At 44.6% G+C, this 15,256-nt stretch overlaps 1 protein-coding gene across 6 annotated transcripts in view; it reads right to left on the reverse strand.

Annotated features, from left to right (window-relative positions):
• SHB (SH2 domain containing adaptor protein B) overlaps nt 1-15,250 on the reverse strand; it is a 73,092-nt gene extending 57,842 nt beyond the window's left edge. For 4 of the 6 annotated variants that reach the window (XR_011137895.1, XM_068928256.1, XM_068928253.1 and 1 more), the window contains exons 1-2: nt 14,295-14,984; nt 1,411-1,500 (exon numbers count right to left, since the gene is read on the reverse strand). Coding sequence is in view for 5 of the 6 variants with exons in the window: in XM_068928256.1 (XP_068784357.1) it covers nt 1,411-1,500; nt 14,295-14,885 (681 nt within the window). In the remaining variant the exon portion in view is untranslated. Of the gene's footprint in view, nt 1-1,410; nt 1,501-14,294 lie in introns of all 6 variants that reach the window. The other 2 variants (XM_068928255.1, XM_068928254.1) reach the window with 2 other exon arrangements.
• Between the last annotated feature and the right edge of the window lie 6 nt (nt 15,251-15,256).

Raw genomic sequence — 15,256 nt, forward strand, 5'->3', positions numbered from 1 at the left:
CACCTGCTGGCACGCTGACATTCCGTCACAGTCAGCAAAAAGAACCCAAATCTGCAGATCTTACAAAGTTCGTGTTACCTGTCTCTTTTTACCAGAAAACTTGGTGAAATAAGTTTAAAGTGCGTTACACTTTGTTGAGAATAGAAAGCTACCCAAGTCACCGTCAAGTCTCCCACATTCCCACACAACTTTTGAAATCCTGTCACCAGTACCATCCTCATACAATAAGCAAAAAATGAAACAAACAAACAAAAAAAACACCAAAACCAAAACACTCCCCCCACAGACAATAGAGGTTTAACTGGAATCCAAAAATGTATTGGTGCTGACTGATATCAACCAACCAGAATCCTGGTTTGGGGGAGGTTTGTTTCTGTTTTGTTGCTGCTGGGTTTTTTTTTTTTTTGGATAATTTCAGTTCAAAGTGTGAACTTGGAAATAGCTTTTTAGAAGGTTCAGTAACATTATTATACATGCCATATCCTGCATTTGAATCAGGCTGGCATAAAAATATACATAAATAGTTTTCCAGACATGACTTGCAAGATCTGCAAACACATGAATCATCTACAGTCCACAATAAGTTTTTTCTCAGAGCTGCTATTCAGGTTTTTCTAACTTCTATTCAGAATTCATATTTCTTGACACCATAAAGTCTATCATGGAGATCAAATCCACGATCTTTCCATCATGTGACACTTATTAACATTGCTGATAACATACATCACTTTGCCTTAAGTCCCCATCACTATGACCAACCCGGCTGTGCTCAGACCTCAAGGGACTTGCCCTGTTGGTGAGCTCACTGCCTGGCCTGTGCTGTGATTAGCCTTAGTTCCTGGCTTGTGATTCCTTGTGGAGCAGCCCTGCTCTTGCTGCTCCCCAAGAACAGTTGTACATACTTTGCTACTTCCTCATTATCAAAATGTGCTTATACAATCGAAAAGAGCCTGGCCTTCTCTGCTTTTTGGAAACTAGCTGACTTTCCAAAACTGCTGCATGTCAGACAATTAGTCTGGCCACAAGTCCCACAGCCATTACCATCCACCTATTTGTTCATTAGAACATCTGCCTCGCCTTTAAAGTTAGATTATTTGGGGGGGGGGGGGGGAGGGGGGCGGGGGGGAAATCACTAAGAACCTTAATTCACATTTTCCTTTCTAGTCTTCCATAGTCACCAGGCTAAAAGCCATTTACTTAAGTCCCAACAAAAGTTCTTACATGAGTTACTGCACCTACCTTTGCTTTAGAGTTAAAAAGCCCTTTAAACCACAAACTGCTTAACTTTATTCTGTCTACAGAAGGTTTCGCTTCCACGTACATTTTACATTAGAACAGTCTTAATGCTAACAGAGTTTGTTTGCAACAGTTGGATGGGTAAATAATTGCAAGGCAGACCTTTTCCCTTACCTGAGCAGTTTTGGAGGGGGGGCTGCAGATAGAGATAAGATCTGGGCTGTCACATAACAATAAGCAAGCTGGATTTATGGTGGCCCAAATCTAGAAACAGACAGAAAAGAGCATTACACAATTCTATGTCTAGGGTCTCAGTATTTTAGCGTGCGTGTATTTAACTCTGGTATCTGCTGCATATACCCACTTGAAAATTCAGAAGACTCTCTATGGAGGTAGGTACAGTCCTCTCCTTCCTGCTGATCAACACCACCATTCAGCCCTGCTTTAGTGTCTTCACAATTTCACTCCCACTCATTGACTCACCAAGCCATGCCCAACTGCACGCACATGCACTTGACCTGAACTAACCCTACTCGTTCCCCTTTGCCTTTTCAGAAGAAAGTGTCTGATTAACTTCACAGTCACTTAATGCAAAGATTCCTGTATGGAATAGGAAAGAGACTCCAGCTTGACAGAGCTATACCTTAGATCCTGAATTAATATCCTTATAGGAATACACAATATTAACACAAATAAAAGTCTGTTGGCAATGCTCAGGCACCATGGCAGTTTCTGAACTTCAGAGTCACAAAAAGCCTTAAGTTCAATGAGACCCCTGAAGATATTTAAACCACCCTCCTGCTTAAAGCAGGGCTAATGACAAGGCTAGACCAGGTTCTTCAGTACTGAAAGTCTGCAAGAATAGGAATTCCACAGCCTTTGAGCAGTACGCATATGTATTATACACATATATATACACACATACACCTCCACTCCCATATTATGTAGATTTCAAAAGCTTACAAATCTTTTCAACAAATCTTTTCAACATATGTAACAAGAAATACTAAATTTGAGGCAAAAATCTATGTAAATGAAACAGATGAGTGTAACTGGTATAACACAGCAACAGCCTGAGATCAGAAGGAAGATGTGTACATCAGAGGATGTGATTAAGTATGCATTTAGATTCCATTCACAGGTATTTCAGGTGCAGTGGAGACAGAAGACATACAAGTGCAATACTGACTGACAGCCCTACACATCTCCTCGGATTCCTGCTCTGCACCTAGCTCAATAATTTAGAAAAAAATCCTTCTGTAGGCAATATGTGATATCCACCAGGCATTTTTTCACTTGCATTTAAAATTGGAACCCATACAGTAAGCCAATAAATCTGAGCGCGATCAGGTGCAATTTTTGCGTTTTGACCCTTTTCTCCTGCTTTCTTTTGCTATCTGTGCATACTCCAACACTACATTCACTTTAGGTAGATATCTTTTTTTTTTCCCCCCCCCTCTTTCATTACATAGAGGCTACTTTTAGCCTTCTGCAGATTGTGCTGCTACCTTCTGAGGTTAAATGCTATACCTTCTTGTCTTGTCATTTATTAATTTTATCAGTCTGCAGACTTTAATTAGAATTCCTAGCTCAACATAAAAGCACAATGATGAACAAAAGTGTATTCATAGGGACGTATCTCATTACTACGATTATTCATTCATCTAATACTTTTGGTCAACCAATGCCTGTTTCTGGGTGCAAGCTGAGTTTTAGCAGGGAATGCTCCAGGGTCCCCATGAAAATCTACATGAGTCCTGACACGAAAATCTACAGAAATCTACGCTGTGACTACAGCATGCAGGATTCACTGCTGTTCCCATGCAGCTGTCAGCTGCTGGAACCAGGCCAAAATCGTCACTATAGAATTGCCAAAGACACATAACAATAATAGAGTTTTCCACCCTCTTCCCTAGCAGGCATTTCGGAGCATACACTCTGACAGAAGTCAACAGAGACAGATAAAGCAGTGAATTTTTGCAGAGCAACTGCAAAACACACTTCAAAAAGGCAAGCTGGCAAAAGGCATTCCACTGCTAGGACCTGGATGGCTACCACAGGCAGTGATGCTTCCAGGGGCAATCCTCAACCCCACCTGACCTCTCAAAGACAAGGCAACAACTTGCTGAGCAGCTATAGAGCCACACGGCTCCTGCTTCTGCACTAGAGAGCTCGGGAAGGGCAGGGGGACCCTTCTGCCTGCTCAGGGAAGCTCAGGTAAGCAGTCCCAGCCTACCACTCTGGCTGAGAGGAGCACAGTCAGCATTCTGCTGTCCTGGCCAGTGGTCTGCACACAGCTGGCAACTTCTGAAATCAGGGTATTTCAGTCTTACCTCCAGCTGCCATCAGAAGCAGCTCCTGTTCTCTTCCTCCTTCCCTGCAGCAGCACTAGCATGTGGACTTCTCTAACACAGAAGATGCTCTGCAAACTCCAGAGTGACAGCAATCCTGGAGAAGCTATAGCAGAGCCACTCTACGATGCTATGCCATAACTGGAAGAACAATATAGCAACCTGGGTACGTCAAGAAAGTCCAAGTCCGCCAGCAACATCTGGCTTCTCCACACTCAGCGCCAAAAAGCAAGCAAGCACAGCCCCACACAGAATTTTCCCCAAAACATAATGCTGATGGCAAACTTTATACAGTTAGCTTGTACCTCTGCACAGCTCAGGGCTCACAGCGTTGCATTATCCTAGGTGGAAAGTCACTCCCAAACTCCCCAGTTGAGGTTCAGCATCTCCTTCACTCTGCTGCTTTACTCGTGTCTGTTCCAAGACCCAGACATGCGTTAGAGCTCAGCACTTAGTCTGTACTCAGCTAGAGAAGAACAGTCATAGGATAAACCCACCCCCCTACACCACAGCTCAGGGCTCTAACACAGATTTCCCCTACACTTGATTTCTCCTCCCTGCACTGCATATTTCTGAATCTGTTCCTCCATGCCAGATCAGCAGCTAAAATGACTTCAGTGTCCCACATCATCAAGCACTCACCACCAGTGGAGCAAGACCAACACAACAGCACACATGTGCCCTCCCATGCATCTCTGAATGTCAGCTGGAAATCTGTCAGCAACACCTGTGCAAGTCAGTGAATGCTGAATCATGCTATGATGATCATCCATTCACCTTTCAATACGCATAGCATCACAATGAAGTATGGGCCAAATCAACCATCCAACCTTCTCTAGTGATTTGCAGAGTGGTGTCACGCATGACTGTCAGGAGCTTCAGCCCCTAGCCAAAGACCTCCACAAGTCCCCCACTGGAACTTTCCCTGTGCAACTTCATGGTGAGGGAGAAAAATGAAAGCCTGTAGCATGAAGGACACCTGTCTCTTCCTGAGAAAGAATGCAATAAGCACTCTTGGTAGCTTTCAGCCTTCCTACCACAACTTTAGAGCATTTGGCAGTTGATAGTCTCTTCAGGGTTGAAGCCTCTGGTCCTTATCCATCTCCGAGTCACTTGTTCAATTCTCTGAATAGAAAAATAACTGCCAGGATTTAGAGAATCGTGCCGCTCATGCCCTTTGTTACTGCTATAATTTCAGTAATTTTGCACAGCTTTTGCCAGAGATTTATGGCTGTTAGATGCAGCAAACTTCTCAGATGGATTTCAAGTTTTAAACTGCCTGCAGGGGGACTTCATTCTTCAAGATCTCCTGCAGATCTCTGGCTTGGCAGTCATGCCAAGCACTATGGCTAACCAGCTTATTTCTGTAGTGCAGACATCTCAGGGGATGGGAGAGCAGACAGGAACACTGGAAACTGATGATAGAACACGGAGGCTTAAGGCAGAGCAATGTCCATGAAGTCTGAAGTACAAGTAAGTTATGAGGTAGCAACAGATCACAGTTGCCAGAGTAAGCTGAACCTCAGTGGACTAATGCTTTCTCCTTGATTGACAGGATTCACACTAAGCACGTATTTACTCCTTTTGCACCCATAGCAAGCAGAATTGCAGGGAAGAAACGGCCAAAATTTGTTGGCTGAATACTGTTTGAAACTAGAGACAGAGACTGTATTTGAAAGGGTAGCACTTGCTTTAAAGAAAGAGACCACTCAAACGTCACCTGACAGGATCCATTCAGATGCAAAGTCTTCCATAATATGAACTTTCTGTGACTCACCAAGCTACAATCTAACAATCTTTATAAGGTCCATACACAGAAACTAGCCACACAATCTGCAGCACAGCTATGGCCAGTGTTAATGTAAATTCAGAACCCACTTCTATCTCATTCACACTTTATATATTACCCTCAATGTGTTTTTAAGGATCACTGTTATGACACTTCTTTAAAGATTAAGACTATCTTTTGTTGTTTTGGATTTTACAGTTTTTTAAAACACAAATGATGAAAATAGATCCTAAAGGCTCTCAAAAGAACAGAAAGATCTGAATTCCAGACAGATTCTGCCCACACACACTCCTTCTGCAGCTTGCTGCAAGAGCCCTTGCTCGGTCGGCAGTGCTCCTAAACTACTGCCACATTATGAACTGGAAGTGGCTGACACCCATCTCAGTGATCCTGCAAATGAAGCTTGTGAAAAGCTTGCACATCTTTGGGATTAGAATAACTGGAAATTCAGTTATCCGGGTTTTTGCAAAGTCACATGGAGAAAATTTAAGAAAAGGGGGGAAAAAAAAGCCTTTGAGACAGAGTCAAAGGATAAGGCCTTAAGAAAAACACATCATAAAATAAAAGAGATTTAGGAGTTGCAAACAGGTTACTGTTTGGCATCAACATATGGAATTCAGCTATAGATACAGAGAAATTCTGAAGTTTTTCATCCACATCAACCAGAACACAGTGATTTTTTTTAAGAGTCAAATATTAACAAGCAATTCACTTTAAACTGGCCTCCACACCTCCAATGAAAAACAGCCTGAGTCCTTGCAGGCCACTGTAGCCACAAGTAGGTTTTGGGGTTTTTTTCCAGCTAGAATTGAATTGAAAACAGTGGTTAGCAAGGCTGAACCTCGGATGCCTGTTTCAGACATTGCCAAATTTATTTTGATAACTATTTCAAAACTTGACTTTGTGGATACAAAGGTTCATGTCATCCAGGAGCAGGTCACGGGTACAAAAATTAAGATGAAGGTGTCTATGGTTAGAGGTGAAACCAACAGATTATAGCCGAACAATACAAGGAAAGACAGAAATAGCAAGCAGTTTTAGGAAAAAAATCTTGTCCCTTCTCTTTCAAGCTTTCGCGTAGAACTTTCGATCTCAGACCTAACACTCTGTATTTCTCAAACTCTCAGTCCAAAGGAAAAAAGCGCTTTGTACAACGTAACAGGCCCAGAAGTTAAGCACATAACAGCTCAGAGCCTGTGTCCCTAGCAGCAGTGTGGAGCTGTTGGTTTCGGGAAGATAGCCCAGTACAGAAACATGGTCTCAAATGCTCTTCTGATAAGCAAGAGAGAGGAAAACTGAAAAAAATAGCAGTGCTGTAAGCATGCAGCATGCTTATTGGACCAGAACATGGTCCATAGACATCAGACACAGTTCGCAGGATGAATGGGGACAAAGGTCCACTACTCTATGCAGTTCCCTTATGGACATTTGTAGAGCAGCATCAGCCTTTTTCAGAACAAGGTTGTGTGGAATGCCTTCAGCTACAGTTTCCCAATAAACGATTCAATGAGCATACCTGAGTTCAAAAGGGGCAAGTCAATCTTTTCACTAGCACCCAGTAACCAAGGTACTTTGTTTCAGTGTTTTGCAGGTGTTTTCTCCAAGAGGATATACATGATAACCTCTTCCAGAAGACCACCACTCAATCTACAAGTGTGCAATTGCTTCAAACTCCATCCACATAGTCTTCCCCTGGCTGCATCTCTTTCTCTCTGCAACAGCCTGAAAATATGGATGACTCCCAGAGCTGAGATGAGTCCAAGCTGCGCCACTGCAGAACTTCTCTACTGCAGAAGCCAGGCAGATTTGTAATTCAACAGCCTATCATTTCAAACAGTGACCACATTACACAGAACAGCTCTACAGTCACTAAGACTCCACAGGCCCACATAATTACTGAATATCTTCCCAGTCTCAATACTGTGATAGTCCCTTGATATGCAGCTCGCATATGTGGAAGAATGCATTTCTAGCTACTGCTTTATCATACAGCACCATGAACTGCTAGGGAAAACAGTTTGCTGCCTTCATGTATGGCCCCGCCCAGGCCAGTCCTGAAGGTTCACAAGGTCAGCGGTCTCCAGCACCTCGTTCTCTAACTCTTTTGCTCATGGGCCAGAGCCCTGTGCCAAAGCAAACAACAAGCACAGAGCAAGATTGTCTCAGTGGAACTAGATGTAAAAAGGAGTAGCCTGACACTCTGCTGCAATGGATTAAACGTAGGAATAAGACACTGAGTTCTGTTTGTAGCTCAAGATCTTTAGGAAGTGCATATTTGGATCTAGAAAACCCCACACAGCTCAGACAGCTTTCAAGTGCTTCTCAGTGCATCCTGAAATACCACCTACAAGATTTTGTTAATTACACTGAAGTTATTCTCACTTGCATGATCATATACAGCAGTTTGGACCTTCCAGATACAAAAATAAGACAAACATCTTCACAATGTTTACTAAAAGGCATCTTCACAATGTTTACTGAAAGGTTTTAACCATATGCAGATATTAATATTGTTCCACGGCGCATAAGCACAGTTTTCTAAGACCTGAAGAGCTCAAGCAACATTTTCATAGTGTATTGCAATGCATGAAAGGTACTTGTTTCATGTAGAATGGGGGGAAGCTTTCAAGGCAGATGGCTTTAGCCCCTAAGCTTCGCTAGCAGCAAGATCTCTGTGAAGCACACTGCTGAGGTGGATCCCACAGAAACTAAGTTTTTCTTCCTGCAGAGGTGCAAGATTTACACACAGCCCTTGTACTTCAGACCTTTGGAAATCAAGCCAGAGACTATGCTGCCTTGAACAGTTTACAGGATAACAGTTGCTGCCACACATTTATGTACCTTCCCATTGGATCAGCTCCACCTGTTCACAGCCAAGCTCTTTTCTACAGCATTAGATACACTCTCTCCTGTGGAAAAGGATCTTGCAACTTGCAACATCTGCTGCACTAAATATCCAGAACTGCTGCACAGTTCTACCTCTGCTGCACAGAGCTAGAGCAAAATGCTGCTCATTATAAAACAATCATCTGTTAAAGGACAAGTCTGCTGCAATCTCAGTTCTTAAATCCTAAGCGGCTGCTGCAATGGAATACATTGGTTACTATCTGCCAGGTTCTTCAGCCCCAGAGACAGGCAGAAAAGCATTTAAGTCTCAAAAAATCATAAAAGTATCCCTTCACACAGGACATCCTTCCCCTCAAGTATTACTGCTTTCATGGATTTACACGCATCACACAATGCCAGAAATGGAAAAGTCACACAAGAAGGCTTCAACACATTCTACTCGTGGTGTGGTCCTATCACGTGTTTCTGTCCCTTGAGTCAATGTTAAGTTTCACATTTGTTCTTACACAAATACAGCAGCTGCCAGTCTTACATGTACTGCTACACGTCTTTCAAACTCCTCTATGCTCACTCCTCTGCCACAGCAGTAACCATCTCCCAGGCCAGCACTAAAAATGGAAGCCAGGAATGTCTTATTATCCATACTGGAGGAATTGAGCGGCTGCTGCCCCAAATTCTAACCCAGGCTATCAGTCATCTCCCTTGCAGTCTACTTTGTGAGAAGCAGCATTGTTGGAGCCCCCAAATCTACCTAATTAAAGTATGTAAACAAAAAACACCTTCCTCCCCCCAAAAACAGACAGCAAAAAAAAATCTACCAATTCAAATTCAGAGATATTTGGCAACGGTCACTCTCCCTTGGGCATTCGTTCCAAATGTCAGCCACGTCACTGTTCAAGATGCAGGCCTTGTCGCCAATTTGGGTTTGTTTGGTTCAACTGTAGTCAGTACTCTTAAGTTTACAAATCAAAGCTTCCTGAATACCAGATACATTTTACCTCTGCGGTTACTTTCGCAAGCTATGCCTGGAATCTCACAAAAGAGAGTCATGCACATAAGAGCTATTTTCTGCAACAGCAGGTTGTCTGCAATTATTTTATCTCCTTTGCTCCCTGAATCAGCTATTCTTTTTTTCCTGGGACTGCTTTAAATTAACCAGCCTGTAGTTATTTGTACTTCCCCATTTGTCCTTTCTTTATAATTGCAGCATACCAGCAGCTGCCCTGGATCTCTCTCCCAGCCCAGTATCTCTTAAAAGTTTAACAGATTACTGAGCTAATCAGCCAACACAGACAGCCAGGCACAACAAAAACTACTTATCTAATTTGTTGAAAACCATGCTTCTCTGTTATTGCATTCATTTGAAGAACACTGTTCCATCCTTGCATATTCAAAAAAAAAAAAACAGAAAAAGAAAAAAAAAAGAAAAGATTAGAGATGCTAGAGTACACAGAAGCATTTACTGAATGTTCTTGGATCATTAAACACTATCATCTTTCCATGGTGACAGACCTATATGAAAAACAAGTTTTCTTTCATTCCTAACATACTTAGTAGACTAAGCTATGCTATTCACAGATTTTTCCTCAATGTTTTTTTTTTAAAACATTTTTATCAAATTTTCTGACTTCACCTTCTCTCCCTCAGTGAGGGACAGAATTGTAAGAGAAAAGGAATTCTCTCCCTGCACACGATCATCATTGCATACCAGGCTCGCCTCTCAAGCTCTCCCTTTACATTTCAGGGCTGTGAAATAGAAATAAATAAATATCTAATTTCCACTACTGGGAGGAAAGGCACAGAAGGAAAGGCATGTAGCTCCTCTTTGTTCTATTGCTGAGAAGGTTAATATTCAGGCAATTATCTCCTTATATAAAAGTTAAAAGTATCAACAGATATAACCAAACAGGAAAACGCCAGTGTGTCATTTGAATCTTTAACATGCAGCAGGGCTTTCTCAGTACAGTATGATCTCAAAGTCTCTGCACATTGTACACAAGTGTCAACACTTATTTATCATTAGAGGATGTCATTGTCACCTGGTATCACCATTAAACTGCAGCACACAGATGGTTCTGATAAGGACTGGCTACACCCAGCCACTTACCAATGAGGGACAGGTAGGGGGGAACAGCTATGAATGAGTACACTAACAAATTTGCATTAGCTCAGTTCAAAAAAAGATGGAGGCCCATCATGCTAGCCTTCTAACAAAAGCTGTCCACACTGCTGTGAGAAAAGAGTGCAGTATGCACTCCACATTTCAGAGTGGGTAAAAATACTCAGCCAAAGCATCTATGCGCCTATCAAGAGACATACAGACAGGTAATGCCACTGTACCAGCTGTCTCCAATAAAGAAGCTAGCTCGACATCAATGTCTGACTTCCAAACTAGGGTTAGTCACATCTCTCTCCTGAGAGCATGAAAGTATTGTATACAATGACTGTCTCCTCTTCATCATACAGTTAACCTGTCATTTGAATCTCTCCCTTTCCCCAAACCAACATAGCTTCCCAAAGTAAAAATAATTTTTATTTATTTTTAATTTGTTACAGGCTTCTCAGCCCAAGCTAAATGGTGCTGTAACATCAGGAAGCGTGGGCAAAAAATGCGCCCTGGAGATGCTTCAAGCTGGTAAAACAAGGGGAGGCTGGAGTAATACGTCCTTACCTGGCCTAATTGTACCTTGTACTCCAAAGGCTGTCATGCAGCAAAGGCATGTTCATTTGAGCCAACAGTAACCAGTACTTAGCAGTAACCAGTGCACGGCTCTTACAGTTCCGGTTGAAACTGTATCCATGACAATACTCATTCTCGAGAAGAGATTTTTCAAGATACGTTAGCCAGCTTTACCCTTGACTGTGTCTCTGTACTAGGGGAAGGAAAGCTAGTGGAGAACTTACTGATTTCTAACCTTAACAGACACAATTCAGCCACTTCTCCATGCATGACCTGAAACAAATGTTTTGAATTTTACCTGAATCATTACCTCAAGCATCATCCACTTGTATCAGATCCATTCACTCCTTCCATGACAAACAACACTAGTGAAAGACTCAATGCACACAGAAAAAACATAACCCCTCTCCATGTTCCTCAGCCGAATGAAGTTTAAGGACAAATCCAATGGAGGTAAATGTATTTTGAAACAGCAGCAACACTGTTCTCCCATCACCACAAGACACCACACAAAGCTTCATTTAAAAAGGGGAGGGAAGGGAATGAGAATATCAAAGAGCTACCATCCATCACTTTACCAAGTTTACCACTTATTAGGAACAGCTGTAGAGAGTCATGATAGCACTCACCTTTTGAGGTGCAAGGCTGATTTTATTTCTCAGACATTTTAACATTTCCTGCCTGTCACATGTACTTACTTTCCTCTCCAGAACACAGCAAGTTTTGGCTATGGCATAACTGTTATGTATCTTTTTTTTGCATTACTCTGTTCTAAAAGCTACAGGTTACTCATTCAAAACAAATTTTAGAACCTGCAACAAGGGCTTAGAACAGCACATAGACTTAGAAAAAGACAAATGGAAGAGCTGGATAATTATGTCACAGGATTTGTACCAGAGCATTTGACAACAGATGCAGTATCTATTTGAAAAATGCTTCAGTAAGTCTAAAATTGAAAGGTGATTAACAAAAGAAAAAAAAAAGTGCCCAATAAAAAATAGTAGTTGCACTTGGAAGACCCTGCCCCAAGCAGTTATTTTCTGTAAAGTAAGAAGCTGTAGAAAGTATTTCCTTAAAAGGGGATACAGGGTCTCAACACAGACAATTGATAGACAACTAAAATATATCCTGAGATTGTGACTTCAACAGTTTACTTTTCTGAAAGCCTTTTCCAGTGAGGGACAATACATAAATAGAGTTTTAATCTTGTATCATCATCATGACAAGTCAATTTATTTGGATTTGCATCTGGACAGGATATAATTTATCAAATTGTCATGGAAATGTGTCACCAATCAATGCAATCTTGCTTCATGCCTAAACATGTACACACAGATCATTTAAACTGATAACATTTAGCAAATACTTAGAATTCCTGTGACGTGACTTTTACATTGAGGTTGCACATGCCAGCTTACATAACTGGAGAAATATTAATTTCCATGATAATAAAAAAATAAATCATAGGAATGACAGAGGTGGCGGGGTACATGCTGTGCTTACAAGATGAGTAATGCTCCTTCCCTCTGCAAAGCTCCCTACCCGTAACCTGAATTTCCTGAGCGCAGTGCTTTCCAGTACTGCATCTGTCTGTACTATTTTATGAATACTGGTAGAAAACCACCACTAAAAGATAGGAGAACGTTTGCAGCTGGATCAGTAGCTATGGAGTTTGCTTCAGGTACATGCCAGTTGGAAACACACTTAGGCACGCAAAGCACTGTACTGCTGTAAGACAGGATTTTCAACTACTTCACCTTTTTTGCCACTGAACTAAAAGGCAAAGAAGTTATTAGTGAAAACGTGTGACAAGCTGTCACCTTATAAAGGGGGCAGCCTGCCATTCTCTTGACATAAACTCTCCTGTGTGTTTATCAGTTACCTGAAGACATAAGAAGCTCAGCAGATAAGCAGTTACTGCCCAGAGTGAATGTGCCCACACTAGATCTGTCACCAGAAGCCTGTCATAAGCAGGAGAATGTTCAGATTTGCAGATTATTAACATAGAAAGAAAACCTTTCCAAACATTGCATACAATTCTTTTTAAGGAGTCTCTATGACAGACTTTTCCCTGACCTTGAGACCTGCTTTATTCAATTAGATCATCTCCTGCATGTGTGGAAGCAAGCACAGAGCAGGTATACAGCTCACCCTATGCAGACAGCTGTCAAGAAGCTATGGATGACTGGGGGGGGGGGGGGGGGAGGAGGACACAAAACAAAGCAAACAAAAAAATCCAAATCCCCACACTGGAAACACTCCTGCAGCTTAAGAACAAACTAAAACAACTGCAAGGCCAAGCAGCCCTTACGTCCTCCTCGACTGGTCCAGTTCTCACCCTGGAAGATAAGGTGACACTGAAGGAGTTTTTAATCAGCGCGTATTCCAGAAACAAGTCAAATGCTCCATACTCATCCATACCAGAGTACCCTGAGAAAAAGGTAGCAACAGAAAACACCCCCCCAAAGCTGTTCAGCACTCCTGAGTTTAGTCAGCCACTGAGCACCAACACTGAGGAACCCAACCTTGTAGGTGACCACCTGGATCACATACAAGGCGCTCTTAAATCCCAGCAGTTCACGGAAAAGATAACTCCCTTCGGTCCCTTAACTCCACATCCCATTGCATGCTCCAAACACCTCCTAGGCCTGTTTTCTTCTCCTTTTTAACTCAGAAGAGCATCAGTTTGGAGTTTTTGGTTTTTTTTAAACATGGCCACCCCATTCACATTACAACCCCTGCAGCAGAGCTGAGGCCACAACTTTGTCCCGCAAGTATGGGGCTCCTCAACACTCCACAAGCAGACCCCAAAGACTCAGGCCCTGTTTAGCAGGAACACATCAACCCAAGGACCTCGGTGGCAGTTGTAAAGCTGGGGGTATGCTGTATCCCCAGAGCACAGCTGGGTACACCTGCAAACCTGCTCTGTCAGAAGGTGACAAAGCTACCTCAGGCTGCATCAGGTGTCTAAACAGGACGGCAGCAAGTGACTTTCCTCTCTCAGAGTCTTCGCTAAGACCCTTGAATGCACTTACTGATTCAATCTGCAGAGCAAGTGTTTCGGCACAGCAGCCAAACCCCCTCCTTCACCCAGGTGCACCCAGGTGCCTTGTATGCCAGGACACTGGTAGGTACACCTGCAAGCCTGCCCCATCAGGCAGCCAGAAGGGTGACAAGTTCAAAAGCCAGGAGCAGGTGTCACTTCACCCCCAAAGCCTCGCACACATCCTGCCTGTCCAGTGGTGTTAACAAGGGCCAGACCATCCAGAGCCAGAGCCATTCAAAGAGGAGCTTGCAACCTACCAGCAGCAACCCTTCTGGAGATGGGCAGAGCCCCAGCCCTATTCCCTAGCTTTGCCGGGTGGGGGGGGGGGAGGGGAACCACACTTACTTTCTCTTTCGTAGCACAGGGGACGGGAGTTGCCAGCTGCTCACAGCCCTTGCTGAGCATCGTGCCAGCGCTGTCGGCAGCGGCACTGCCGCTGCTCTCGACTTTGATGAGCCGGTGCTTGGGGGAGATGTACTTGACGTCGGGCGGCGTGGCCGGGCGGCGCTCACTGTGGCTGCGAAACAGGTGCGGGGAGCCGGCTGCGGGGGCGGCGGGCGGCGCAGCGCAGCATGACGAGGTGGAGAAAGCCCTCGGGGCCACCTCGCCCGCATCCTCGGGCGCGTAATAGTCCGGGCGACACATAGCGCGCAGCTTGCGCAGGGACGAGCCCGGCCCGCTGTAGGGGTCCTCGAAGTCGAGGTCCTTCTGGGCGCGGTAAGCGCGCAGCAGGTCGCTGGTGTCGTCGCACAGGTGGCGGTGCTGGAAGCCGGGCGAGGTGTGGTGGTGGCGGTGGTGGAGGTGCGGCGGGCCGTCGGGGCGGGGCGCGCCGCCGGCACCGTTGCGCTTCTCGCGGTAGTCGGGCCGCGGAGGCTGCGGGGGACTCTTGGTCTTGTTATTGCCCAGGCTGAAGTACTTGTTCAGCCATTTGGCCATGGTCGCCGCCGGCCCTTACGACGCTGCGCCCATGGACGGCAGCTCGGGCCCCGGCGCCGAGCCGCAGCCGCTCAGCGTTGCGCACCGCCCCCGCGGGCCGCCGCCGCCGCCCGCATGGAGGAGCGGGGCGGCGGGGCGGGTCAGCCACCTCCCCCCGCGCACACCCAACCCTGCTGCGGCCACTAGAGACCCAAAGCCTCCGCTCGGGGCTCCAACTTCCCGATGGGACGGGGCAGCTCCGCACTCCTCCGCGGCCGCAGGGCTCTCGCGAGCACAGCTCTCTTTCCCCCCCCCCCCACCTCGCCCTGCCGCAGCTCCTCTGCGCTTACATGCTCCTGCAGCCCGGCCTGACCTCAGCACGCACCGGGGAG

The sequence above is a fragment of the Struthio camelus genome, chromosome Z, assembly GCF_040807025.1.
Source record: "Struthio camelus isolate bStrCam1 chromosome Z, bStrCam1.hap1, whole genome shotgun sequence".
Taxonomy (NCBI): Eukaryota; Metazoa; Chordata; class Aves; order Struthioniformes; family Struthionidae; genus Struthio; species Struthio camelus.